At 41.4% G+C, this 27778-nt stretch overlaps 2 protein-coding genes across 3 annotated transcripts in view; one reads left to right on the forward strand and one right to left on the reverse strand.

Annotated features, from left to right (window-relative positions):
* Window positions 1–27778, reverse strand: part of GPR26 (G protein-coupled receptor 26) — a 144902-nt gene that overhangs the window by 81886 nt on the left and 35238 nt on the right. Inside the window, exon 4 of one of the 2 annotated variants that reach the window (XR_008450748.1) lies at window positions 1446–1510. The exons of the other annotated variant lie outside the window; for it this stretch is intronic. The gene's annotated coding sequence lies outside the window, so the exon portion shown is untranslated. Of the gene's footprint in view, window positions 1–1445; window positions 1511–27778 lie in introns of those variants that run through there. 2 annotated transcript variants of the gene reach the window in all.
* The window catches only part of CPXM2 (carboxypeptidase X, M14 family member 2), a 68990-nt gene that overhangs the window by 34148 nt on the left and 7064 nt on the right, over window positions 1–27778 (forward strand). The window contains exons 4-12 of the mRNA XM_009560108.2: window positions 2216–2300; window positions 2838–2988; window positions 10157–10245; window positions 15379–15502; window positions 16904–17100; window positions 17962–18141; window positions 19068–19365; window positions 23201–23340; window positions 23851–23950. Coding sequence (XP_009558403.2) covers window positions 2216–2300; window positions 2838–2988; window positions 10157–10245; window positions 15379–15502; window positions 16904–17100; window positions 17962–18141; window positions 19068–19365; window positions 23201–23340; window positions 23851–23950 — 1364 coding nt within the window. The remainder of the gene's footprint in view (window positions 1–2215; window positions 2301–2837; window positions 2989–10156; window positions 10246–15378; window positions 15503–16903; window positions 17101–17961; window positions 18142–19067; window positions 19366–23200; window positions 23341–23850; window positions 23951–27778) is intronic.

Consider the following 27778-nt stretch of genomic DNA (forward strand, 5'->3'; position numbering starts at 1 on the left):
CTTCAGTGCATCACAAGGAACTGAATTTAAAATCGAAGGTGTTCAAATAGGCCTTGTCTAAAGCTAATTTGTTACAGATAAACCCCAAGTAATTACTAATAAAAAAATCATCCCCCACATCAAGTGAATTTGATTCATATTTTGATTTTTGCCTGTACTGTCTTTGGACTGAATTGATTAATGTTGGCAAGAGATACTGAGATTTTTCAGATAGGTTTCTCCTGAAGAGATGAGGCTGAGATAAATTTTATTGAGGATTATTAATGGGCAGCACATGAATCGAAGCAATTCCGGTCAAGTCTGTGTCTGGTGATCCTTTCGTAGCATTGATGAACTTCATGAGGCAGTGGTGTGAGCAGCGCGTTGTGCTTGAGCGTGATTGACTGGAGGTCACCTCAGCTACTTCTGAAGATACTGTCACCCGATAATTTCTGCATTGCCTAACTTTCTGCCAAGAAAGAGACTGATAATTAATACATACTTTCCTGAATGCTGGCATCAGACTTTTCCTGTCTCTCTTGACTCTCTAAAACCAACAAATGTCTGAGGAATATAACAGGAGGTGCAGGGGGATTTTACAGAGCACATTCAGAAGGGCTTCTCTAAACTAGCAGAAGGGATGTACTAAGTACCGTGAAGCTCTATAGCTTCCACCTTTCCTTAGATAGCTTTATTGTTCGGTGCTGATGGGCCCTGAGAAGATTTGGTGTGACGTGCTGCAGAAATTAATGTCTGCGAATCCCAGACCCAATGAGATGGATCTTCCTGTCAGCTTGTAGTGACGTAAAGCAGATTACATCCTCCAATACTCCTTCTGGCACTGTCTTGGCTTTAGCTGCAATGTTTCCATGATAGATTCCCCTGAAAGCTTTAGATTTCGGTGTCTCCATGAATAAACCAGGCACCGCGTACATATTGAACTCGTCAGTGCCAGGAAGCGCTGTGCTGACTGTAAGCAGCCTGGCTCTTGATTCGAGCATGTGCACCGCATCCATCTGCTGCCTGGAAGCATCAGACCTCCTGTGCCGCACACGTGCAGGATATCTGCAGCTCTTGAAGATTTAGTGCGTGAGTGCTCTTCTGCTGGTCTGTATCTTCAGAAATAGCTGGCATTTGAAGATACTCAGCCTGATCGGAAGCTCTGTGTGTTCCCTTCTGCTGGTTTTCCAGACACTCTGAACACACGCATGCGTGCAGTGTTCCCTTTCCACATGGGGGAGAATGGGATTTCAAGGCAGAAGATTCCGTTTCTGAGGGCAACCTGAATTTACAGCACCTTCCTTAATATTAGCAGAAACTGTTTTTCTTACCTAAGCTGTTTTTCTTTCTTTCAAACCAACAAACAGGAGAGGAGTATCCAGGCAGTGTAAAAGCTGCACAGCTTTAACTCTCCTCAGAATATAGGAAGCAGCATTTTATTTGAATAAATGCTTAGTGAGGTGCTTAGGGACATGGTTTAAGGGAGTGTTAGGAATGGTTGGACTCGATGATCCAGTGGGTCCTTTTCAACCTGGTGATTCTATGATTTTGCCTCATGCTCTTTAGCTGAATACAGACGAGGCATAAGTATCAATGAAGAGTTTGCTCTTTCAGATTAAAGGGGATTTTGCTCTAAATCAGATAACAGGCCACTAGAAAGATCAGCCTACTGAAGATTGCTCTAGATGCAGTAGTAGTGAACTGGTACTGTGATCAGTTGGACTCTGCTGTGCAGAGACAGAATTGTCTCTTTGTCCCTAGTGGTTGCTAATAAATAAAAGATTGACTGCAGGCTTCAGTCATTCCTGTATTGGAAGAAATGGAAATTTTGCTGGGTAAAGTTTATGAACTTTTCAGAGGATTTATTATTCTTTACTAATAATAACAGCAGAAATAATAAATGCTCTGTAGCCAAAAAGGTAAGGCTTTTGAATGCTGGGTGCATCTGTTCTAAATATCCCATATTTGCATATAAAAGGAAAGGAGAGCAGTAATCCCTTGCCTCCTGGAACCCCAGAATGTTATCTTCTTGGGGGTTTTTCTTCTAGGCACTAGGCTTTTTAACTGATCTGTTGAATCTAGATTTGCATGTTGCTCTCTCAGCTGAGCATTGTCATGACTTTGCCAGGTGGGATTTCCATTGCTGGTAGCTGTATAAGCTTTATTACATCAAACTCAATTTGCAGTTGTTCTAAGTTATGAAAAAATAACTTAGATACTCTTTGTCTTTTTCAAGGAGTAACTGGGTGACCTCTTACAGAGTATTGGTGAGCAATGACAGCCATGCATGGACTGCTGTCAGAAATGAGTCTGGCGACATGGTGAGTATCACGAAACAAATGTCTTATGGAGATGAGCAGAGGTGGAAAAGTGAGGACTATCCATGTGGAGCTCTGATTTGACACATTACTCAGTATAAGACTACAAGGCAACGTCTCTTGGTAATCCCACTCTTTTTAAGAGCAAACCACATGATGCAGAGAAGGACCCAGAATATGGTGTATGGCAAACCTGCATGTTTCTGCTTATGGGTGTGAATGCCAGCCTGGCAGTGGTCTTGCCCGTTTTGAGACACATTTCTTGTTGCACGGCCCGTGCAAAGGTTAGTGTCAGTCTGCTGGTCCCCGGGGACATCTCACGCCCGTAAGATGCCTATTGCTGGAGAAAGGATATGAAGCTCTGTCTCCTTTCCCACTTTCTGAGGCGTAGGGGGGATTGTACTCTTTGAAAAGCAGTTTTGGCCTGAGCCATCGTCAACCTGGGGCTGTACCAGGTGGTTTTATCTGACTGTTACCAAAGATACTGAAAGGCTTCTTGAAGAACTGACCTTGCCGTTTCCGTATTTTTGGCCTACGTAGATTTTTCAAGGAAACAGGGAGAAAGAGATCCCAGTTCTCAACATGTTGCCGGTGCCGCTGGTTGCACGCTATATCCGTATAAACCCTCGGTCCTGGTTTGAAGAAGGCAGCATCTGTATGAGACTAGAAATCTTAGGGTGCCCTTTGCCAGGTAAGAGTCTTTCTCAGCTGATGGTGACATGGCTGCCTGTGTTTCACAGAGCGAAACCTTACGCAAGGCCACCGAAATAAAAAGAGCATTTGGTACTGCAGATTACGGTGATGTCATGTTTCTGTTAAGCACGTTGTAAACAGCATTCGGATGGATTTGTGTCTACATATGCATGTGTGTACATAAATATTCCCAAAACTGTTTGTTCAAACCTTTTCTAAGTTGCCTGCTATTTCTTCCTCATCTCTCAGCTGCTTTTCCTATTCTCTTTGATCTTAACTTCTGGCATCTTGGGCATCGCACTCTCATTTTTTTTGCTGGGGGCTGCATGTTCAGCAATACTAGAGCCAGAGAGAGAGCTGCCACTCTGGAGCCTGTCCTAACTCTTCAGCTGCTCCTGCTGCTGCTCAGGGACTCGCTGCCTCCCATTCCTCTGTTGATGTAGGGTTTTCACCTGCCAAGCAGAGGTAGCCTGATTTTTGTATTTCAGATGTATAAATACTCATGGATAGAAAACAGCCTGGGGCACTGAAGGGATAATTCTCTGACAGAGAAGCATGGGGTGAGTACTGTCGTAAACCTTAGTCTGTCAGTGCACGCCGATGAGGCAGTGGAAGTGAGCAGCACTTGGACAACTACTGTGCTGTGGATACCAAATGCTGGCCTGAATGGCAGTGACCATGGGTGTCCTGTGGATGCGAACATCCAGGTTATAAGTAGGATCACAATTTATTTCAACCAGGTATTTACAAAAGCCCAGCTCTGTGGGTTGCTTGTTTCCCACTGTACCTTTTGCTCTGGAGGGGCAATTCCAGAGCCAGATTTTCCCCTCAGCTCTTGAAAGAACTGGTGGGCTGTCGGAGAGCAGTCCCCTAGCCCGAAAACCTGTGCAGGTTTGCAGAGGATCCAGTCTATAACACAGCATGAGAGGCTGGAGAAGCACAGCTTTAAGTGCTCTGGCCTTGCTGACATGCAGGATACGCACAGAGATGTCCAGAGAATAACAGATGACAGTCAGACCACTTCCGAGAGAAATTCTATTCCATAAATCTGTTCCTAAAGAGGAAAGAACAAAAAATGTCAGTGTTTGGAAAAGTGATTTTTATTAAGTGCAGCAGTTATCTACACTGGATTCTTACTGGATATACATGACTACAGGACCAAATTCTGCTTTGCAGTGTTCGTATTTGTCACCCTTCAGCTTCTTGGGGCTGTATCAGTGGGTGAAGGTGCTACCGAGGTAACAACATACCTGCACTTCCACCTCTGTTGCAATGAGTGCCGTTACTGCTTGTGGCAAGTCTTAGATTAGTGTGGAAACAGCATCAGGGCTGCTTCCTAGTAGTCATTTATTGAGTTGATTGCCTGAAGTGGCTGGTTGAGTTTAGTCCTGAAAGAAAATCACAGAAGAATTTGTTGAGAAACACAATGAGAATGGAGTGTGTCTATTCAAAATGTAATTGGACTGAAAGAACTAATAGGTTTTGATAAGCTGCTGACTCAACTTCTTAGCTCAGAAAGAACTGACATTTTTTTTTTAAGTGCATTTTATTTGTTGCATGCAAGGCACTCCAAACAAAGCTGTTCCCTAGGTTGCAGCAGACTTTCCATGTGTGTTTTCTTCCTGTAGGACGTGACTTGTTCTTTGCAGTTCTCTGTAAATTAATTTATTCACCCTTCATTGGTGTCATCCTACTCGAACCATTTTAGATAAACGACTGGTTTGGCCATGGGTCCAGTGTCATTCATAGTGCTGCTCTAGTGGACTGTGTTTGACTGTTGACTCGAAATCAAGGGTTCTTTTCTGGCAGAGCTTTCCTCCGTAAACCTTAGTGAGTCTCCTAAATTTATCAAAAACAGGAGGTGAAACTCTGTCTGTTCACACAACTCTATCCTTTCCAAAGTCCCAAGAGCAGTGACAGAAGTTACGCGATGCTCAGTGTCCTTGGATACCTGGTACAGATTTGACTCTGTTTGCACCCTAAGTGTGAACATAGGTTTGCAGGAGGAGCTCTCGGGTCATGTCTCAGAGCTCCCATGCACTGGGCTCTCCTGAGGCAGTGACACTGCAGGGGCAGACGGGGTGTAGGGAAGCAGCCCAAGAAAAAAAAGTAGGGCAATAGGGAAGCAGGTAATTTTTCATGGCTGAATTTATTTTCATGTCTTTTAAAATTGTAATGTTAGGTTTTATGTCTTTATTAGTCTCTGAATAAATAAGGTGATTTGCATTCAGTCTGTACTCTATTCACTTTCTATCGTGCAGGCTCAGAAGGGAGGAATACCAGAGAGAGAAGAAACCTGAATAAGATTTTGATATTCTAGGGAAGCTTGTCAGCGCTGGCAGAATGTGGTGAAAATGGCTAAAGACAGTTAGGACCCTTTCCTATGGGGAGGGCTTTCTTAGTAAGACCTGCTGCGTATGCTGGGTGCGCTGGAAGTTGGACTGATTTTGAGAAAACTATTTAGATAATTGGAACAAAGAAATTACTTGTTATCTAATTGGTATTATATAAGATTATTGTAATTTTTACCAGTGAAATGCTTCTGTATTATTCATAACATACATTTTTTAGTGTGTTGCAGGCTAGTGTTGACAAACAACCTTTCTAGACAATCACAGTAGCTCAGCAGAACAAGCTGTTATCCAACTGTGCCAGTACTGTCTTTCAGGCAACAAAAGTGATTTGCTGTTTCACCAAGGGAAAAATAGCTGTAGAGGAAGGATGCCAGGAAATCCTACCTACAGCAGAAGATCAGTGCTGCCACTTCTTGCTGGGGAAAAAGAGGACAAAAGCACCAGCACTGAATTTCCTCCCGGTTTCCCAGTTTCCAAAAATGTTGTTATTTACATAGTTGCAGACTGATGTGCGCAGTCTTCCGTGCTTGCCTCGGAGGGAAGGATGTACTTTCCTTGCCTTTCTCAAACCTAAGGAAAATCAGAAAGAAACTGTGTTGTGATTAAAAGTACCCAGAGGCAGGAGAGAGAAAATGAGCTGAGCTCTTTGTACATTTATTTATACTGCAGAGCATCCAAGGCAATAGTCAATTATTTTAATGTAATAAATTTGTGTTAAAATTTAATTTTTAATAATTCTTACAATTGTCACTTGTATCATGATTGCACCATCACTTTGGACCCGAGATAAAACTGCTCTGTAGTGGAGCACTGTGTTTTGCAGTGGATGCATCCTTCAGTCCTGTCCTCCTCGCTTGTCTCTTCTTGCCAGGCTGCCTGGTTCAGTCTAGGAATGTGCTCTTTTTGTGTAAAACTGTGAATGTTCTGCACTATAAGTGATTGTGTATGCAGCAGGACTAAGTTCAGTGGATTACTCATGAAAATAATGTTTTACTCAGAGTGACAGCCTGTCGTTGTATTCTGCTTTATTGTTGCAACCTGAAGCTTATTCTGAGGCAATTTAAAACTTTTTTGGAAGTTTGCCTGAGCCAAGAGTGAATATGAATGACACCAAATTCAATAACTCTCCTGGGAAAAGCCAGTGTATTGTGTTTCTCCATGCTCCTCAAGACAGATGTGTAACATCCCCCAGCAAGGCAGTCAGTGTCATTAAAAGGTTTTCTTTTATGTTTTTATTTGTACGATGAAGTGTACGCTGTTCTGTAAGAGTTTTACCAGCCCTCACAGTGACCTTTAGTATTGGAATCAAACAGAAGGGAATCATTAGAAACATCAAATGCTGGTAGAAAACCATTAAGAAGCAACTACCCAGATTAAGAGTTTGTTTTTTGCCTTACACATTATTATCATTCTTTACGCTTAACTGGAACTAGCTGTGCACTATTTGAATATACATCTATAGCTAGAAAACAATCCATAGATAGCTGCAGAATATTATTTCACTGCTGATTTAATGTATGACGTTAATGCTTATGAGTGCCATGAAGTAGATCATGTGAAAGAAAATTTACAATCTCCTGATCTGCCTACCGGTGTGTTTATTTGATTCCACATGTGCTGTGGTTGCCATGTTCGCTTTTGTGGAAACAAGTTATATTCACTGATATTACACAGGAATCAAAAAACCCAGCCATTTGCAAAATGGCATGTTGAGATTTTTAAGGCAGTCTAAAGGATTTAGACAAGACTATTCTTTTTGTTATAAGCGTCGCTAACTCATTTGCAATGACTTTAATGTCTCGTCCGTTTTGAGTGCCACGTGAGCATCACCTGTGAGCTGGCAGGTTCCGTCCATACAGAACGGTACCCTGTGGGACTGCTGTGAGAACAAAGCGTAGGAACAAATCCTGTTGGGAATGAATGCACGGTTTACTCACTAAATGAGAGTATTTTGATCATATTGTTTTGTGAGTGTTGGTTTCAACTTCAAGTCATTGCAAAGCTCATTTCATGCTTTTCCATATAAGTTAAAAGAACATTGAAAACTAAAGGAGGAAAAAAATACCAGCACACGTTGTTATTAGCATAATAATTGGAATCAGGGCTTGAGGTGCTGCGTAGAGCTCTGGTAGAACAGAAAATCCCTTTGGCATGTCCAGCTGCTGAGCAGTTGGTTCTCTCTGCTGCTTTCTAGGGGCAGTCCCCAGAGCTCTCATGCTGGAAAGTAGTTGGGCATCTCAGACCTGACCTCATTGTTTCACAGAAAGATGGAAAAGGCTTCCTCATCACTTGTCTGTCTTTACAAAGAACAGAAGTGTGAAGCTACTTTTACTTGCAAACTTAATTAATTCTACTGGTAATGTAAAGATAGATTAGTTGTAGGAAAAAATAACTTATTCCTTTGTGTATATGGGAGTGCAGGATCTCTTCTTCTTTCTTAGATGGTGCCATGCATAACTGAGTGGAAGTCCCTTCAAGTCCTGCTGTGGTTTGAGTTTCTTAGTCTCTTACTTCTCTGTGCTGTGAAAGAGAATTATTTTTGCAAAAGCTGTGCACAAGCTTTGTGCCTTTGTGTATTTTAGCCTTTAGTTTTCTGATCTGTATTCCTGCTGCCGCAGAAATCCAGTGACCCAGGCGGGCTCACGGTAGAGCCTGGCAAACGCCGAGTGCCGGTTCTCCAGGGAGCTGTCAAACCGTGCGCTTTGTTGAGGAGGGGACAGAGATACAGTCATTCTCACTGTACGATTTTTTAAGTTTCCACCAACTCTACAGAACTTGCATTCATTCCCATGATATTAATGTTTGATGTATGGAAAAAGTACCAGACTCGGAAAGGAATGGGATTAAAGTATTAGGAAAAAGAATCGGCTGCTGTATATTTTGGCCGGTGGTGACAGAGAGAGCCTGCAGCGTCCTGGCAGCTTCATCGTGTTTATTTTTGTATCTTTACAATGGTGAAGATACTCTGCATGGCATTAAACACGTTGTCTCTTTCTAGAAGAGGGTTTTTTTTAGCTATTTCCATTTCTCAGTCATCAATATATTAATTAATAATTTCTACTCATTAACCTGGGCTGACCCTTAAAGGTTTGGCATCCCAGAGCCATCTGCAGGGTCACTGCAGCATCGCTGCTGTTAGTGGACTCACATCAGTGTAGGAGGAAGACCTGTCAGTGCAGGTGAATTGTGTGAAATGTAACCCTCTTGATTCTTCAACAATTTTTTTTTTCTTTAATAAGCAAAGAAATCCTGTTTTCTCCCGATTACACTCTAATTGAGATCCATTTCCAGGTGGTCTTGTTATAGAGTCCTCGCTGGAAAGAACAGACTGCATTGAACAACGAGATTTTGTTGAGGCAAGATGTTTCTTTCAACTTTTTCAAAAGTCGTATTTGCAGAGCCGCAGCATTCAGCCAGTATTTCTACTGTAGATGAAGGAATGGAAGTGGAGACAAGTGTGTAAATGAAGAGTAAATAAGTGGTAGAGAACACGGGTAATGATGCAGTGGAGCTAAATGGAACTTGCATGTTTCACTTCATAAATAACTTAAATACTTCAAATTTTGTTCATCTTCCACAGAAAAAAACACCCAAATTATTTTAGAATTTCATGGGAAGGAAAAAATCTGAGAATTTAGAGATATTAATGTCAGAAATGTGACGCTTAAAAATGTTACGTTTTAAGGTATTTTTAAGTGTTATGAGTTTTCCAAAATGTCATTGTGTGTGTTGTTGCAGGATGTTATCTGCATATTCTTCCTACTGATAATTATGCTTTTTTTTCCTCAAAAAAATCGCAAGCGATAGATGATTCTGTTTAAAAATTTTTTCATCTCTAGTGCTTTTTGGCTGTGCCACAATAAGACAGGAGGATATTTAGGTGTTCGTATCTCGCTTTGTTTCCAGTAAATTTAAACCTAATGAAGGTGATTTGGCGTGAAGGGAAACAATTTATCATAATAGCCTGACAGCCCTGACAAATGGTTCCTCAACACTCCAGACACCCCAGATTTGGCAAATTAAGGAATGTCTGATGTTTTCCAAATACACTTGTTTACCTCTAAAAATAAATCATAATAGACGAGGCTAGGAGCATGTATGTCAGGAAACAGAAAGCTGAGTACTAACAATCTTGACCCATTGTTTTTCCAGGTGGGTGGGCTGGAAAATCAAGAAGACAAATTTTTATTTTTAATTGATTCCTTTTATAATTCCAAGCAAACATGCTATAAATTATGTCCATATAGAAATTAAAATACTAATTTTAAAGTAACAAGGACCTCAGAATTCCACAAAATGTCTTTAGGACAATAATTAGGAATGTTTAATATGCACAGTAGCTCCTTTCTGTGCTTAGCAGGGAGGGCACAGACTCTAAAAATACTCATTGAGAAAACTAATGGATGATTCCCCATTCCTTGTAATAATGAATTAATCAAGTGGACACAAGATATTTACTGGGCTTTTTCCTCTGATGTGATTTTTTTCCACTCTTTTCTCTTGCCTCTGACTCACTGCTGTCTCTTGCCCTCTGCTGTAGCCTCAGAACACCCTCCTGCTTCTCCTGCTGGAGTTGTGGTTTGGGCAGTGGCTGCTTAGCAATCTGCTGCCTGCTGCCTCCTCGCTTCTGTCTGGATCTCTATGAGCTAATTTGTGCAGTAATTAGAAGTATTTCATATCTGCTGTTTCTTGGTTTTAAATGCACATAGGACAGTGAATTCAGATTTCCACGCTCCTCACATGCATTATGGCTAAGCATCTTTATATCTGAAATTCATAAGCACATGACAGTTCTTCTCTTTCTTTTCTCAGACCCAAATAATTATTACCACAGAAGAAATGAAATGACAACAACGGATAATCTTGACTTTAAGCATCACAACTACAAGGAAATGAGGCAGGTAGGCAGAGCGGCTAGTGTGTGACCTCCTGGCTGGATGGGTGCAGGCTTTGAGCTCTGCTGGGATCTGAATTCTACCTGTTAACAATATTATTAAACATTATGTGCAGTCTTTTAAAAGTATCTTTTTTTCCTGTTTGTTTTAGTCTATTGTTAGAAGTGGCAATCCAGTAAAATCTCCAAGTCTTAATTTTTGCATCATTCACCCTTAGCGGGGTGACACTATGCGACAGAGGGATGATTCACATATAATATGCATCATTTTTCCTGCATCTGTATTTAAGTTGTGAATGTTACAGTGGTTTCTCCTTACGGATTTGACCCAGACTTAGCCCTTGGAATTCTCCTCTATTTCAGTAGTTTTGGATAATCAGAGTAAAGTATACAGAGTCTAATTCTATATTCGTAGCTGTGAGAAATGGAAATAACTCACAAAAACCACTGGAATTTTGTTGGCCATGAGAAAGGTGGGGGAAAAACTCCTGTTAGTGTGGTTTTAAATCTCCCAGCTTTGTTAATCTTGTTCCTTTAACTTCAAATTGGGAACCTGATTTTTGTGCTGTTATTGCTATTTTTAATCTTGCTTCGTATTGCCACAGGCGTAGGTGTGGGCTATGATAAAGAAATATTTCTGTCCGCTTTCTCTTCAAATATAATGATAATATGTTTGGACTTGAAGTGTGTGAATCACTGGCTGTGTGCTGAAATTTCAGTGTATTTATACTGCATGAATCATCATTCATTTTTATCGAGCAGTTGCATACTGAGTCACACATTTATTTCGGTAGAGATTTCATGGCCTATATTTCTTAGCACAAAGATTAGACGAGTAGAAACTCAATTGGCATAATTACTGTCAGGAACAATAAAATAAAGTGCATTCTAGATTCTCCTTGCAGAGAGACAGATTGGTCAGGTTAGAAGTATCTTTGGGAAACGAATGCAGCCTTAAACCAGAATGTTTTTCTACTTTTCATAGCAGCAGCAGAATTGTGACTGTGACTGAGAGCTGAGGGTTGGTAACTGCCCTTGTGCTCCCCAGAGTTCTCAAGTTCTGATTTTCTGTGTGTCCAAATAATTTAGAGCTTAGTGGACTCTTAATTGAATTCTGCTGCTGGTTCTGCAGAATATTGTGGGCTGGGTAGCAGTAAGCCTTATATCCCCCAAACCATTCTTAGAACATAATAATTTCTTTCCCAAATGTAAAATTGAACAATTATTGTCAATTTATGGAGACTCTTTTTTTTAAAGAAGACTGTGCATCATTGTCAGTTTTTTTTTTGGCTGTGTCACTGCTGTCCATTGGAGGAGAACACTGCTCTGAAGTTATTTGTCATAAACACTGAAGGAGGAAGAGGAGAAGCAGAGAGAGTTCCCTGGGCTGTGTTCTGGAAGCGTCACATTACAGTGCAATATGTGAAGGATTTGTGAGAGGAAGGAATTTTATCTGTGTTAGACTATTTTAATAGAACTCTCTGGTTAGGAAGATGAAATTTATAGTACCATTATTCTCTCTTAGAAGAGCAGTCAAAAGTCATATTTCAGTTAATGTGGGTGCTCACTGTATCTCATGCAGGAGTCGAGATTATCTTAAATTCCAAAATATTGATGTGATATGTCCATGTTATAGAACGCGGTTAAAATGATTGATAGGTATCTGCAGAAACAGTGTAAGATGGACATTTTCAAAGACAAGGTTTTATTCCATAAGTAACATGGATCACGTATTTCTTCGGAAACTGGGGTGTTAATCTGCTTAACTGAGTGTGATCTCTATCTTGGGACGAGCCACAGTTCAAGCACTCCTGAAGTCTGATGTGGCTACTCATGGCCCGATGTGTTTAGGAATAGATGTAACGATAATGCAGAAAATTGAAGAGTACTGTGTGTGTTGAAACCGGCTGAACAGGCTTATTTGAGGGTGAAACTACCAAACACAGAAGTCTAGAGCAATGCCCAGCAACCACTCTAGGGCCCCTGCAGTGCCAGGTTGACAGTCTCTCTCTGGTAATCTACAAGCTCAAGGAGGAAGTGGTTTCTGCTTTGTCTCACAGTAGAAAAGGAAATACGGAGATCTCCACAGAGGAAAACAGCCCTAACCTGAAAGACATTGACTTATAGCCCTAAAGCCTTCTTTAAGATGGCAGTTAGATCTACATTTAATACATGTTTTCTGCAAAGTAGAGGAATTGGACCTTCATAGATCAGTTTTGTGGGGCTTCTCCAGAGATTGCGTGTAGTCTTTTTCCAGGGCATTAATAGGGTAAATAATTGGTAGTGACAAACAAATAGGAACTGTCACGTAAGAACTGCTAGTGAATGCAATTGTGGAAGTGTTTTACAGTCCTGCTTGTTGTTAATAAAGCCCGAGCTGACTGTTATCATCAATTGTCTTTGACAGTTTATACAAAGCGCAAAGAGCACACTGTGACATTTCAGGTGACCTATTGTGCCATTTGTAGGGAATGGGTATGAGAAAACCAAACACAGGATATGTTCATTTTCAGCTTTGTATTTACATATAAACATTTAACTACATTCCTGTATCCATACTATTATCAAAGAACCACACTGAATCTACTCCAGAGGCCCTAACTTAGGCAAGGTTCTTTGTTTGACTTGGTAATCACATGCTTGCAATCAAGGAGATGATGGGGGAGCTTACTGAGGCCAGGATGAGTATTTCCATTGATTGTAACACGCTCTGAACTCGGTTCTAGGCATTTTTCTTACTAGTAGCGAACTTTAACATACTTCTGACTGCTTTCCTAAATCGGTGCTGTGGGTATCCTACGCCCACTGTATGCCAGGCGTGTTAAGAAAGCCTCTGCTCTGCACCCTGGCTTTGGAGACACCCCTATGGGAACAGGCTCGTCTTCCCTATTTCACATCTTGGGGACCAGGAGCTGGTCAACGTAGAACTGAGATAGTGACATTATTTATACTTCATGGAAAGCAGGTTTTAGTCTTCTAAAGCAGACCTCCTTTTAATGCAGTATCTCTAGTCGTTGGCAGAGTGAAAATAATAATCTTTATCTCTGTTGGAGAAAAGCACTGTATCTGATCCAGTGGTAATCCATTTCATCCTCTTGTCAGCAGGACATATACCAAGAATCTCCACATAGTAGACCTTGGGTAAGCTTTGGTCTGTGAGGTTCTAGCAAGTGTTCCAGAGCTCCATATCCATTGATAGTATTTTTGGTTCATTGTGAGCAGATTGGTGATGACAAGTCTGTCTCCAAAAGTCAGTAATTGACTCATTTGAATCAAAGACCAATCAATGTCCTCTGGCTTCACACATGGATTTCAGCTGGAACGGGTGATGACATACCTGCGTATGTATGCCCAGAACCTGAAGAGTCCCATGGAGACAGCTGGGTGCCCACAATCCTAGCACGTGGGTGATGGCAGTGGTGAAAAGAAGAATATATGAAATTGGACAATACCCCAAGGGATCCTATCTGACTGTATTTTAAAGAAGAGTGCAGGGTTTGGATTTCCAAAAGAAGTTGTTTCTCATATGTATAGAACTAACATGCAAGATGAGCAAACAGACAAAAATAGCATCTTTTTTGGTGTCTTTGCAACATGATTATAAATAGAAGTGAAGCCTTTTACGAGAGGAATTTTAATGATGTTCTTCCCCAGTGTGAATTGTGTTTCCACTTAGATTTGCTAAACGGTGGCATGGGAGCTGGACACATCTAATTATTGCGGTTTTTAAATCAGCCTTGTTGTCCTCCACTATTGTTCTAAATTAGTGCCATGTGAGCAAAGAATTTTGTTATGCTACAATATTTCTTCAATAATGTATGTACCCTCGTTTACAAAAAGATTGTCTAATTAATAGTCCGTAGGGTTCCAATTTAGTAAAGTGCTTATTTCTTTCCTTAATGCCTTTCAGTGAAAAAGAAAGAAGACAGATAAATTCTTATCATTTAAAGCTATTTACAGTAACAGTATTACAGTAACAGCTATTTACAGTATATACAGTAAGTATTCTTAATACATACATTTTCAGTTGTGTTCATGAATTTTAGCATTCACCTGAAATGCCACAGTGAAGTGTTTGTGGGACAGCTTAGACTCCAGATGTGCTCCTCTGGATGGCACCTCTGTAACTCTGTGGGATGAAACAGGACTCTGTGCTCAACCATGATCTTCCCTATGCACTTTATTAAGCACTGAAGCTGTTTGATTATATTTTGGCTATGTCATGCAGGATGTGCAGAAACAACCAACAGCACAGATTTTGAATGTAGAAATGTATCCTCACCATCTGCTGGCACTGCCATTATTAGTTCTAGTTTTTGCTGAAACTTGGCAAGCAGAGTCTGAGGAATCGGTTATTTACTAAAGGACCATATACTGCTGTGTTTGTGGAGACATTCGGATTATATGTCTCACTATTTTGGTCACATCAATGCTGCTTTAACATAGGATTTTTCCATATGAGATTTCACAGTGTAGTACAAGTAGGGTGGGCTCGGTGTCTACCTCAGCGGAGGCACGTGGTCAGAATTCTCCGGGAAAGCCAGGTTTCAATGGATGATATAATTCTCTCTGAGTTTGTTTTGCATTAAGTTGCTGGCACCTAGGTCAAAGGAGAGAGAAAACTCCTTTGCTGGCTGGAGCGTGTTGGTGCGATCCTGTGATGTGCATGCATTGTTGTGCCACTAACACGCCAGGTTGTCTCTGGTCACTTGGCTAAAGCAACTCACAGAGTGTGTAGAGGGAAGGGTTACAGTGACTGATTGTCCTCTACTGCGTGATGTTTTGGTGTATTGATGCTTGTATATTAGTAATGTTTTTGTTGGTTTTGTTCCTATTGGACTTTCCCATTAAGTCTTTAGTTTTGAGATAACATTACAAATGCGTCTCCTGTAAGAAAGCTCTTGAACCTCAGCGATGCTGTAGTGCTTCAGCAGGCAGTAGTCAGCTTGTTCCGGCTGAACAAGCATTAAGTGTGACAGCAGAGCTGGAATTCATGAGCTAAACATAGAGCTTTTGCAACTAAAATAATCAGAAAAGAAGATGAAGATGTTTTGCTACAACCAACTTAGAACTACATAATGAATAATAGGTCTATTTTGATGCTGCATTGTCTAACCATATGTCATTTTTTTGTTGGCAGTTGATGAAAACTGTGAATAAAATGTGCCCAAATATCACAAGAATTTACAATATTGGAAAAAGCCACCAAGGACTGAAGTTGTACGCTGTTGAGATTTCTGACAACCCAGGAGAACACGAAGTTGGTTAGGATTTAATCTAACTGAATCTGTTGCAGGGTGTTGAGATTTGGCTTTTTTTATCCTTGTTTTCTGTATCTGCAGTAATTATCACTGATGGAACTATATTCGTAGCAGCAAAGATTTCGAGTGTATGTGGGAGGAAATTCAGTGCTATATTTCAAAATTGGGAAGAGGAGGGTGAGCTTAAATAGAAAGCATTTTGAATGTGGGATCAAATTCTTTAATGATAATGAGTTTTATTCTTTATAATAACTAAATAAAAGTGAATTTTAGTTCCGAGGAATGGATTTTGGTTGTAGAGATTTCTGTAAATAAAAAAAAAAAAATCTCATTTATATGGAGCGAATGCATTGCTAGCAAGGACAAGTTGAATCTTCCAAATCATCTTTCCCTCATGTGTACTGGGGTACCATTTCCTATGATGACATAATTCTTCAGAACAGAAACTCATTCAGTCTTTCTGGAGAAAAATAAAGATCTCACTATGGTAGTGCCTGGGGCAGCTGGTGAAATAAAGGTGTCTTGTGCTTTGCCATGTCCAAAATACCCTGATATGTGCTCATTCCACCCAAGGAAGGATGCTGCAATGTGATCATACAACATCTCTGCTTTGCCATGAGGGTAGAGCACACCAGATGTAATCTCTCAGTCTGCTTGGGGTGACCTTAGACTGCAGTCTCTCAGGTGTTAACACCAGAATAATCTGCTTTGTCTGCTCACTCGTCTTTGAGAGTTCTGCAGAAAACATGCAAGGGTGAATCATGGGCCTGACAAATCGGGAGAGTGGGGCCTGCCACGAGCCACAGCCTGGCTTGGGTTGTCCTGTTGGCATTCACATTATTCATCTGAAGGACAACAATGTTATGGGGCTTTTTTAATAGCTGGCACTATTCCTAATCATCTCTGACATATTTTGTATTCAAGTGTAAGTATTGTGGCATTCAAATAACCTTGAAAAATGTGTGAAACTGGGATTTGATTAGTGAAGGAAAGGGGGGGGTGAAGTCAGAGATAATTATGTACGGTAACTGACTGCTTTCTTTTAAGAGTCTTGACATCTGTCCCCACAAATTACCAGCAATGTATTTTTATGTTACTTTTAGGCTATCAGAACTTTTAAAATGTACCTATAACGTGCTGAAATTGTGAGTATTATTAATAACCTGTTTAATGGGGTTTGGATGTGGCTTTAGATAGCCCTGATATATAAGCCTGTTCTTCTAAAATGGCAACAGAAAGCAGTTAGTTGTTTCTGTAAAGTTTCATTTTCACCTCCTGTTGGTTCAGTTAAGGCATTTCTCCAGCTTTCTGTAAGTGAAATGTTGCTGATCTACATCAATGACATTTGGTTGGGTATTTGCTTTGCTGCTCTGACTACGCTTCTGCCCTGTGTGTTTTCAACAGGGGAACCAGAATTCCGTTACATTGCAGGAGCTCATGGGAACGAAGTGCTTGGGCGTGAGCTAATCCTTCTGTTAATGCAGTTCATGTGTCAGGAATACCTGGCTGGGAACCCACGCATCGTTCATCTCATTGAGGATACCCGCATCCACCTCCTACCTTCAGTCAACCCGGATGGATACGACAAAGCATGTAAAGCGGTAATGTGATTATGAATGTATCAAGGAATTATTTTACTTCTATTAGGTAAATGAAAGGTGCTCCTGTTGTCATTAATCTCTTTCAGAAATCGCATTTTACAAGCAATAAAAATAAGGAAATTAATAAAAAACGCACATCAAAGCAAACATAAACCTCTTACTCAGAAGAAAACCTGAAATAATCCATATTCTGTGTGATACTGGCTAAGAGGAAGATGTATGTGGAAAGTAAGGTCATGAACACTGCAAGAACAAACGATACTAAAGTGCGTAGATTAATGGGAACATCGTTATGGAAAGTGGGAAATTCATGCAGTCTGTGTCTCATTAGAAACCAAGCTGAGCACATGAAAATTTGTATTCCTCCAAAGCTGAAACTTAATAGTGTGCCTTTAAGGAGATCACAACGTGTTGGACATCATAATAATTCAGTCTGGAAGAAGACAGACACCAAGAAATAGAATTGCAGGGGCTGGTCAAATGCACTGGAAAATTTTTAGGGCAGTTTGCAGGAGACTGGGATACAGACGTTGCAGTCACAGCCATGGCAGGGAATGTCTGCTATTTCCATTGTAACCCAGGGGAAACCTTACGTAGAAACCTTGAAAACAAACCAGAACATTTTGGCTAACCCCGAGTAATTTTTCGTGGGTTTTAGTTCACCTCATTCAAGGTTTCATACAAAATGAAAAGAAGCCAATTTTTCATTTTAGTTACTTAAATAATTCATCCTTCTGTTTCTCTTTATAGAATTATCACTGACACATCCCCAAACACTTTGCTGAAGGCTCTCAGGTTGTCATAGTCTGAGCGGACATTCATCTTCTTTTCTTCTTTTTCTTCTTTTTTTTTTTGTTTAAGGGTTCAGAGTTGGGGGGCTGGTCTTTGGGACGGTGGACTCAGGACGGCATTGACATCAACAATAACTTCCCTGATTTAAACTCTTTGCTCTGGGAATCTGAAGATCAGAAGAAGAGTAAATGGAAAGTTCCAAACCATCACATCCCCATCCCTGACTGGTACCTGTCTGAGAACGCCACCGTGAGTAAGACCAGAGAGAATGGAACACAAAGGCTGAAAGAAACGAGTGACTTGTTCATGACCTGACCTAAGCTACTTGTCCAGGTTTCCTTGTTAGTCAGCAGAAATAAAAATGCACCTCGGAAGTACCATGCTCCTGCATATTTCAGAGGCAGTCCTTGGGAAAGGAACTGCTTCCTGAAGGATCCCCCTTGCCCTGGGGTTTTGCAGGAGCCTGGAGGACTCGATACCCAGCTTTTGGGCAGCAGCAGGCAGACAGGTTGCACCCGTTGCAGGTGCTCAGTCCTGTGAGTCAGGCTTTGCCCTAGTTTTGTGGCATAAGACGGGCCACTCCATAAGGATTTCTCTTTTCTTAGTTGTTCTTATTTGAAATACATTTTTATTTGAAATAACACAGCAAATGCTGAAGCGTATGCAAAACCAGTGCAGGGGCTTATGCTAAAGCCATCTATTTGATCGTAGTGCCAAGAATTCAACTTATTTTTGCATGGCCTTTTAACTCCAACGGCAACTATTTATAGTGGCTGAGATTGCCCCAGTCTGAGGGGATGATGCTCAACTGTGCCAGTTCTGTGAGCTTTAGAAATGTTTCTGTGTTTAAAATCCCTTGTTTTGAAAAGTTGTTTTAACCAGTGGCAGGGAGAGCTGTGTCGTGGTCTGATGTCTTTGTCAGTGGCTGCTTTGGCCTCTGTGTAAATGCTCCTGCTGCATAAATTACAAACACGAAGGTGGTTTATGGCTTGTCGGTGACCTCCCAAGCAGGGCTGGCAGGTGCTGTGATTTAGAGAAGCCCTTCTCCTTGGACATATCTCTTAGCCCTCCATGCTAAGGAGCTCTCAGCAGGACTCCTGTGTCTCATCTGCTTTATAAACAAGATTATCAAATTTCCCCAGTCTAAACAAAACTGCTGTTTCTTCTTTGCCCAGGTGGCAGTTGAGACGCGAGCGATAATAGCATGGATGGAAAAAATTCCTTTTGTGCTGGGTGGCAACTTGCAGGGGGGAGAGCTGGTGGTGGCTTACCCCTACGACATGGCAAGGTCCGTGTGGAAAACTCAAGATTACACGGCTACACCAGATGACCACGTCTTTCGCTGGCTCGCGTATTCCTACGCCTCTACTCATCGGCTGATGACAGATGCAAGGAGGAGAGCATGTCACACAGAGGATTTCCAAAAGGAGGATGGCACTGTTAACGGAGCCTCCTGGCATACCGTGGCTGGAAGTGAGTGTCTGTAGAGACTATGATTATTTCCTTGGTAAATGTGCTGATACCGTCACTGTCTGATGTACATTGCAGAGGCAGTGGTGGGAAAACACATGCATAGAGAGGAATATTTCCCCTTCTGAATGTCCATTTGTTGCATTTCACCAGAGGGTTGAAGGAGACTGTGTCACCAGTACCTGGTAGCTATTTCATCTGCTACCAAGGCTTCCAGAAGTGCACGTGCGACACATTTTTTTATGGTTTCTGTACATTGAAGAGTTTTTTTCAGGAGAAGACCAACCCAGTCCAAACCTGCTATTGGGGGAGAACCTGTCGGCTTTTGCCATCTCAGAAGGTGCCAACAGAGAAGTGCTGCCAAACCTCAAAGGTGTCAGTGTGGGAGCTGAAGTAGCAGTGCCCACACTGGTCTGGGAGCCTGGGGAGAGACTCCAGTGACCCTCAGATATGGCATCATGATTTCAGCCTCCTGCTCACTGAACTCAGTGGCAGATCAGCCCCCACTCCCATTCACTTAGAGTTGTAAAAGCATGCCAGGTAGAGCTGGTGCTTGCCTACTACCATCTAATTTTTAAAAGACCTGGATGTGCTTACGCTTAAGCTTTGCAGGGGCTCTGTAAGCATCTGTGCTGCCAGAAGAAATTACAGATCGCATCACTCACCATATGCCCACGCCTGTCACCCTGTCAAGGAGCGCAAAGGGGAAGCCATGTCCTGTAGTGCAGAAAAAGCATCAATTTCTAGGAAAGCCCAATTAGAAGCACATTTTTAACAGCAATAGGCACAGTTATCTCTATGGGTGTACACTTTCAGGACAAGTACTCTGCTGAGTCATCACAGCTCTGCTCAAATACTTTGCTTTTTGTAAGTGTACCAGTTAGACAATATGTTCTCTCAAATTAAGAAACGAGCCGTGCATGCAGCATCACGTGTATGACAATGGGACCGACTGTGGCGGTAATGGCAAACAGATGCAAGCAAGCGTCTATGCAGACGGCGTTTTATTGGAGCTGGTTCTTGTGTGGAACTTGCGGGGTGTTTGACTGCACAAACATTTCTGAATTTTGGACACTACCTTTATGGCTTTTACATTGGCCTCTGTGAAGCTGATGCTGGCCAGCCTCTAGAGGCCAGAGAGAAGAGTTAACTTCTCTTTTCACATCTTTTTTCAGGAGGTTAAAAAGTGCTAGCTGAATTTGGGGCAGGACATTGAACTCCCTGGATCCCAACGCCAGTGCCTGGCAGTGCATTCCTGTGCATTTCTGCAAATTCTAAAAGACCTTCTGAACGCTAACTTGACCACTTAATTATTTAATTCATGAGTGTAATTTTCCTAAGTGCTATGAGAAACATGATTATGAATTGATCCAGAGAAGATGACATTGGCCATGTCACTAACAGCTGTCACACTAAGTTACGTTAAGTAATGATGTACAGTATAGATGCTGAATAGCATCTTAATTTTTTAGTAACAATCACATATTGGATTTGGTTCATCTGATTTGTTTTATTGCTTTATGATGCTTCCCATTATACTTTACATCCTGCTCTCTGCCATTATACTAAGACTTCCGAGGCTGTCTTTGAGAGAAATGCTGGGATGTTGCTTTTGCTTTCAGTTCCTTGCACCCTGAACTCCAGACTGAGCGTTCAAAGATGAGGTTTCCACTTGAGCTGAGCCTCCAAACTGCAGGATGGTTTTAGACTTCTCTACATAGGTGGTGGAAGCGAGTGATTTCTATTGCTGATATGTATACACCTACACATACATGTATTGCAGCTGGCAGTTACCCAGTGGCGCCTTGCTCTGTGAGGGCTTCTCCATATAGGATTCTAGGTTTGCAGACAGGTTTCCCCTATGGTTTTTCCTTCAAATCCCATGACTATACAGATATAGATGAACAGCTTGCTCCACTTCTGCTGTTCATTTACCTTTTAGGTCACCAGGTAACACTTGGCTGAAACCCCTCCCTGCTGGAGCTCTGACCCAAAGGTCCCACACCATGCTGTAGGACAACTGTGAGCTGCCCATCCTCTGTCTCCTTACGTACCTCCTGCCTGGCTGGGCAGTGGTCACACACAAAAACTTTTCACTGCTCACACCATGGGAAAATCTCCAAGGGATTTTTCTAGCCCCTTTTCAGCACCAGAGTCCATAGAGAAGTGTGTGCACCACAGGTATCTTGCACAGATATCAGACACCTCAGTGGACCTTCAGAATGCGTATTTTGCACTGTGATGAATGCAGATTCTTCAGTAATTTTAGATAAGTTTCTGCACTGAGTGAACTGCAGAAAGGCAAAGAACAAAGGAATTTCACTTGAATTTCCATTTTTTTCCAAGGCTGGATTTGCATGTTTCAGACACTACACACAGAGTTGCGCTTGGCAGCTTTAAGGATTTTTCTTAAGTGTATGAAAACTGAGCAATTACTGTTCTTTGCAAAACATTTCACAACAGATTAATCAGGATGCTATACAATATGAGAGGGGAAAAGAATTGTGGCAGTTTCTCAAAGAGAAGCGGCATGTTTATGCAGAGTAGTGTATGTCACTGTCTGATGTATGTGCTTTCCCCACCAAAAACGGTGAAAACCTTTACATCTGTATTCTGTAATCCTCCTGCTCTGTATCCAGAAGGCACTGAGGGCTCATTACATACTTGACTGCTGCTTTGGGCTGATTGCACAGGCCTAGGGTTTCCTTTAACTCTTTTCAATAGGAAGCACTTGGCAAATGCATTTCCTGTTAATCTTTGCCATTTAAAATATAACTATTAATGACCATTAATTAAATTTTTAAAAATTAAATGCAGATGGAATAAGAAACAAAGCTCACATCAGTTCTTCTTGTGCTCACGTACTTCTGTGTTACCATTGTGACTGTGGAGAACTAATAAATGGGATTTCCCAGAGGACATTCCTGGTTTGGATTAGGGCTTGTTCCTAATGGAAACCCCTGTTGCAGAGTGGTGCTGCAGATTCCAGTCCTCTGCAAAGCCATAACAGGGGAAAAGCAGAAGAGAGGCTTTCATTCCTTACGAGCTAACAAACGTCATACATGACTTAAAAGAATTATTGGCACCTTGATTTTTCAGGCTCTCCTATCATTTAGATTATTTATGTGGGAAAACGTTTAGACTGAGAAACTGTTTCATCAGCTGCTCTGATAAATTGTATTTATGTAACAATCCCTGAGTGCTCATTACTCTGTGTCCTGGCAGTTAGGGCTGTATACATTCTGTTAATAGCCACACATCCATGCAAGCTGATGTAGACCATCCCGTTTCTTCCCAGGGCAATCATAACTGAGAGCTGCTCCATGGGAATTTGTCCAGGATTACTGAAGTTTAGTGCTTTCTTAAAAGCAAAGAACAATGTTTTTGCTGTAAAGAGAGACTTTTCCTATCATCTTTCGCATGTGCCACTGTTTTCTCCATCAAATTGTTTGTTTGTTTTCTGCTGAATCTCTGTTTCCATTCAGGTTTGTTGTGGCAGGAGGATGCTGCTCTTTATGCGAAGGAACTGGGGATGTTGTGCTGGGCTCCCCCCCAGCCCGTGCTGCCGCTGGGCAATCCCTTGTCCTCTGTTCTGAGCAGTGTTGGTGGGATGCTGCCTTTAGGAAGTCTTGTTTTGTTAAACGCACAGCTCAGGTGCTTTGTTACAGGAGAAGAGGCATTTCTAAAAAGCTTTTGCCGTGCCAGGTCTGTGGATAAAGCCGGCAGACAAAGACCTCTTTTGTGTTTAGAGTTGTCTTACTTTGCATAAAATGGTCAGATCTGATGAATAGATTAAAAGAGGATATAAGGTTGTTTCTTTTCTACCTCCTGTTGACAGGCATCAATGACTTCAGTTACCTGCACACAAACTGCTTTGAGCTGTCCATCTACGTTGGCTGTGACAAGTACCCCCATGAGAGCGAGTTGCCAGAAGAATGGGAGAACAACCGTGAGTCCCTGATTGTTTTTATGGAACAGGTATGTGACACAATAGTAATGTTGGAATAACTGAATGACCCCTTTCAGACTGAAAGGGAGTTGGGTTCTGATATTTTTCTTGCATGACTGATTATGTGATTATTGATATCGGTGACAGAAACACCACCTACAAGCAGTGCTGGTGTATCGTTCCAGCCAGGCTGTTCTGTCCTAGGAGGACGAAATAACAGAGCTTGTTAAAGATTGACGGGAGTGCAGAGCTTGCTAGAAATGGCTGTGAGAAAAGAACCCCTTACGTCTGCTGCTTTATCTGCTTGTATTATCTGTCTTTTGAACTTGATGCCTCAGGAATCCAAACAGCATTTGTGAGCTGGTTGAGGAGCAGCTAATGCCTAGAACGCTGATGCTCATTTAATAATGACATTTCAAAATGGTGTGACCCACAAAGTAGGAACAGGATCTCTTAATTCACAGAGAGTTAGTGATTTGTTATATCTTCCTAATGACGCTACTGTGCACTATTTATTTGTTGGTTTATTCTCTCAATAGGTCCATCGGGGCATCAAAGGCATAGTGAAAGATGTGCACGGAAAGGGAATCCCGAATGCTGTCATTTCGGTAGAAGGTGTTAACCATGATATTCGCACAGGTAAAAAAGAAACCCCAAAACATTAGTGCAAATCAACAGACTTCTTGTTTTTTTTTAAAACAACAAACCAAAATAGAGAGCCTCATTGCGACTGTGAACTGTTTTCTGGGAAAAGCCAGCAGACTGTCCACAGTCCAAGAGAGTGCAGCAGGAGGAGGGAGTCACTTCGTTCCACGGTGCAGCTGCATGGAGAAGGGCAAGACTCTGGCTTTCCTCTCTGCCTCTCTTCATATTTCTGCCTCTTTTAAAATAGTGAGCAAATAGCCTTTAATCTGCTCCAAATCAACAGCCTGTCTAAGGCTGTGTTGAAAGAACTCCTGTTGCTCCTTTCCTCATGTAAACAGTACAAATCTAACCCAGAATAATCACAGCACTGAAAAACAAGGTGTAGGCAATGCCTTATTAGGCAAAGAGAGTATCTCCAGCTGTGACCAGTTGCAGGACTGTGGCTGTGTTGGAGATGTGATTTAGAGCTGTGTCCAGAGCAGGAACAGCCGTTGCAGGGAAGGGGGAGTTTCAAAACCTGGGGATTCTCCTGCAGAACATCACAGCTTTATAAAATCTGGTTTAATTGGGGCTCAGCAGAGACACTGCTTTGCACAGGTGGATTTCAGCACAGAGAATTACTTTTTGGTGTGTATACTTTAAAAAATCCCAAACAAATGGCTATTTCTCTTGTTAGCAGAGTCTTGATCCGTACCCAGACACAGATGCATATAGTCAGGGTAAGCTCTAGGCCTGTTTAATGGCCTGGAAACGAATTATGGCACTAATATAAATAAATAAAGAATTGCTTTAAATAGACGCCAACAATTACAAGATTAATAATAATACCTGAAAATTGCTGTTGGCAAATAACAGGTGAGATAGTGTCCAATGGCCATCGTTATTGTGTCGATGCTGTAGTGTGATTTCAGACACACAGTCATCTTAAATGGAGAAACAACAGAGAGGCTATAGCAAGGGGAGGAGCACGTGGAAAGAAATAGCCAAACGCTGCAGTGACGGCAGCGCACTCACAGTGCTGACAGCAAGAGGTTGATAAGGCTTTTACTGGATGTTAACAAAAAAGTAGCATCATGGTGAATAATCAAGAAGATCATATTGTTGTATACTCTAGGCTTGGTTCAATATTGGAATCAGGAGCTGATTTTATGTATTTTTGGTGTCCTGTCTGGCGTTCTGGGTCATTCATTAGCTGCGACTTTTACTGGCTTTGCCACTGAGATACAGTATGACACACAAACTCATTTCAGGCTATGGGATATCACAGCACTCTAGATAAGAGACTTCCAAATCTTTAGTGTTCACTACAGTAAATTATCAAAGCAAATAAATAAATCTTGGAATAACTAACTTAGTTCATGATTAATTTTATTTCAGTGCTACTGTGTCTGTTGTAAAAGAAAACATTGAATGACAAATACTTAATTAGGCAATAATAATTCTGCCTGAAACATTTCAAAATGAGATCACTGGGAAATGATAGTGAGAATTAAAGCTGTTTTTCCCTGTCATGGAGGTCCTGGCAGTCTTGATAGACTGCCATAAACTATAGGTTGTGTTACTGCCCTAACAGGATTAACATATTGCTTAGGTTGAAGCTGGGTAAATGCAATGGGTCGTTAATTTCCAGCTCTCAATGTGCTGGATTGCCACATGGAATTAAAATGAACAGTTTAAAGATGGAAAACATGCATACGGGAAGGATTCCCAGTGGACAGTAATAATGGGGTAGGATCCCAGAGCCCACCTTGTGACACTCGGGGAATCTTGCAGCTGTTTACATCCAGACTGAGAGCTGAGCTTCTACGGCTCAAGGCCATCTGCAATTGTTAGTAAACATTGAAGTATTTATTTAATTCTTTTTCAGTTCTTATTTTTAGTGAGATGATTCAATAGACACATTGTTTGGCAGTCACTTTGTACGAGGGAAATAAAACTTCTACCTTGTTTTATATTTTACAGGTAACAATACAGGTCTCATTAGTCTGTGAAAGTAGAGAATTGGAGCCAAAAAGCTAAAATGACATGTATAACTCCAGAGAAAGAAGTCAAATTGTCATCAGTATTCTTTCATTTATACCTTTTAAAGGAAAAATATGTCCATTTAAACCTCAGAGTTGCCTCGATGTGAAAACAGGCCAAGCAGGAGAAGAATTATAGCCACTATGATATCACTATGTTCATATAACTTTCATTGAAAGTGAGCTGGGCTGTAAGGTATCTGCTGTTCCTCTGGTGCTTTAATGTGCTTGACTGCTCTGCAGAGCCAGACAGAATTTGTGTGGAAAGGCCTTCTAATAACATTTAGAGAAAATCTCTCTGTTTCTTCCTGTGGAGAAGAAAGTACACGGAAATCACTAATTTAACTTTCTGTGGGACGTACAATCTACGTCATGGGCAGAGAGGGTTGCTGACACTGAGCTGACAATAGCAATAGGCTAATTGAAGGCATTGATTCTGAGAACAAGAGCCTTGTGGACAATTACTGCATTTTCTCTTGGTGCAGATGCAACTGTTTATTAAGTCTGAGGGACTGCGTGTTGGTACGGCCGGATGTGGACTGTGCTCTGTGAGATAACCGTTGGGAAGGACTTCATCGATTATTTGACTAAATGTGCCTGGGCACCTTTTTTCCCCGGGGTGTAAAGGCAGTTTTGGGGGCTGCTTCCTGTAACTGCACATTTGGGGAATCCCAAAGTGAATCTCAATGAAGAAATGTACCGCATCCTTACGCTGAAACACATCTGTGTCGCAGCCTATGTGAGAGTCTAATGGAAGATGCGCCTTTCTGTGCAATTTGTGCAATAAGGCGTAATTAATTTAATTTCACACAATGCTCAGAGAAATTTTGATGAATATTTTAGTAAGTTCCACGTGATTTCGTTACACTTTCTGTAATGAAACCCAAAGATTTTAAGTAGCATTTAGTAATGTTTAATAACATTATAGTCTAAGCTAAGCATAATTCTGGTGTTAAAACTCTCCAGCCTGATTTCTGGCTGCCTGTTCAGCTGAGAGAAGTCAAGTTTTATTAGTTACATGCACTGAGGGTGCAGCAGTCTGGCTGGCTTCCCTGGAGAAGCTCTTGTAGGTAATGAAGCATGAAGGTAGATTTTTTATGATGTCTTTCAATTAGCCAAATTTTTCACATTTAAGTGTAAATATGATACTTAATTGTAAGGAAGATTGGTGCTATCTGGCTCAAAGAGCGTTTCTCTTTATTGAAGTGTTTGTGGAGTCACCTGACACATTTAATTTGTAATAATACTGTCTTCATAATCTTATGTGGTGTTATTTTATTGAAGTAGACGTGGCGATTCTTTGCCAGACCCAGGAGGAGGGGGTAGGTGGAGTCTGCCTCCAGCCTGCTCCACTGGAGCCTATTCTTTTAGAAAACCTATTAGTTGGTAAATTTAGCTGTATTTTAAGTTGTGTTTCTCTTGCCATCTGCTCTGAAATTTTTTACCTACTGCATTTAATCTGATTTTCAATAAACCCTCCTGTTAGTCTGGTATTAAATTCTGTGCAGTGACAGCTGACAGAAACGCTAATGTCTGCTTACTTGTAAATGGAGAGGAGTTAAAGTGCCTCCTGCTAACAGTTTAATATCCAGCTCTGTAATAATTTCCTGGTGGTGTGGGAATGTGTAGATCAGCCCTTGTGGGGGAGGTTCTGAGGAACTGCCTGTTAAATGTGTCAGGAAAATGTGGGTCAGCTTTGAAGGGCAGGGGCTAACGCCAGCCTCTGCGCAGGAATGCGCTTACAGCCTGTAGCATCACCAGAGCTTTTACAGCTAAAAATAAGCCCTCAGGGATGAATTCA

The sequence above is a fragment of the Cuculus canorus genome, chromosome 7 (assembly GCF_017976375.1).
Source record: "Cuculus canorus isolate bCucCan1 chromosome 7, bCucCan1.pri, whole genome shotgun sequence".
NCBI classification, from domain to species: Eukaryota; Metazoa; Chordata; class Aves; order Cuculiformes; family Cuculidae; genus Cuculus; species Cuculus canorus.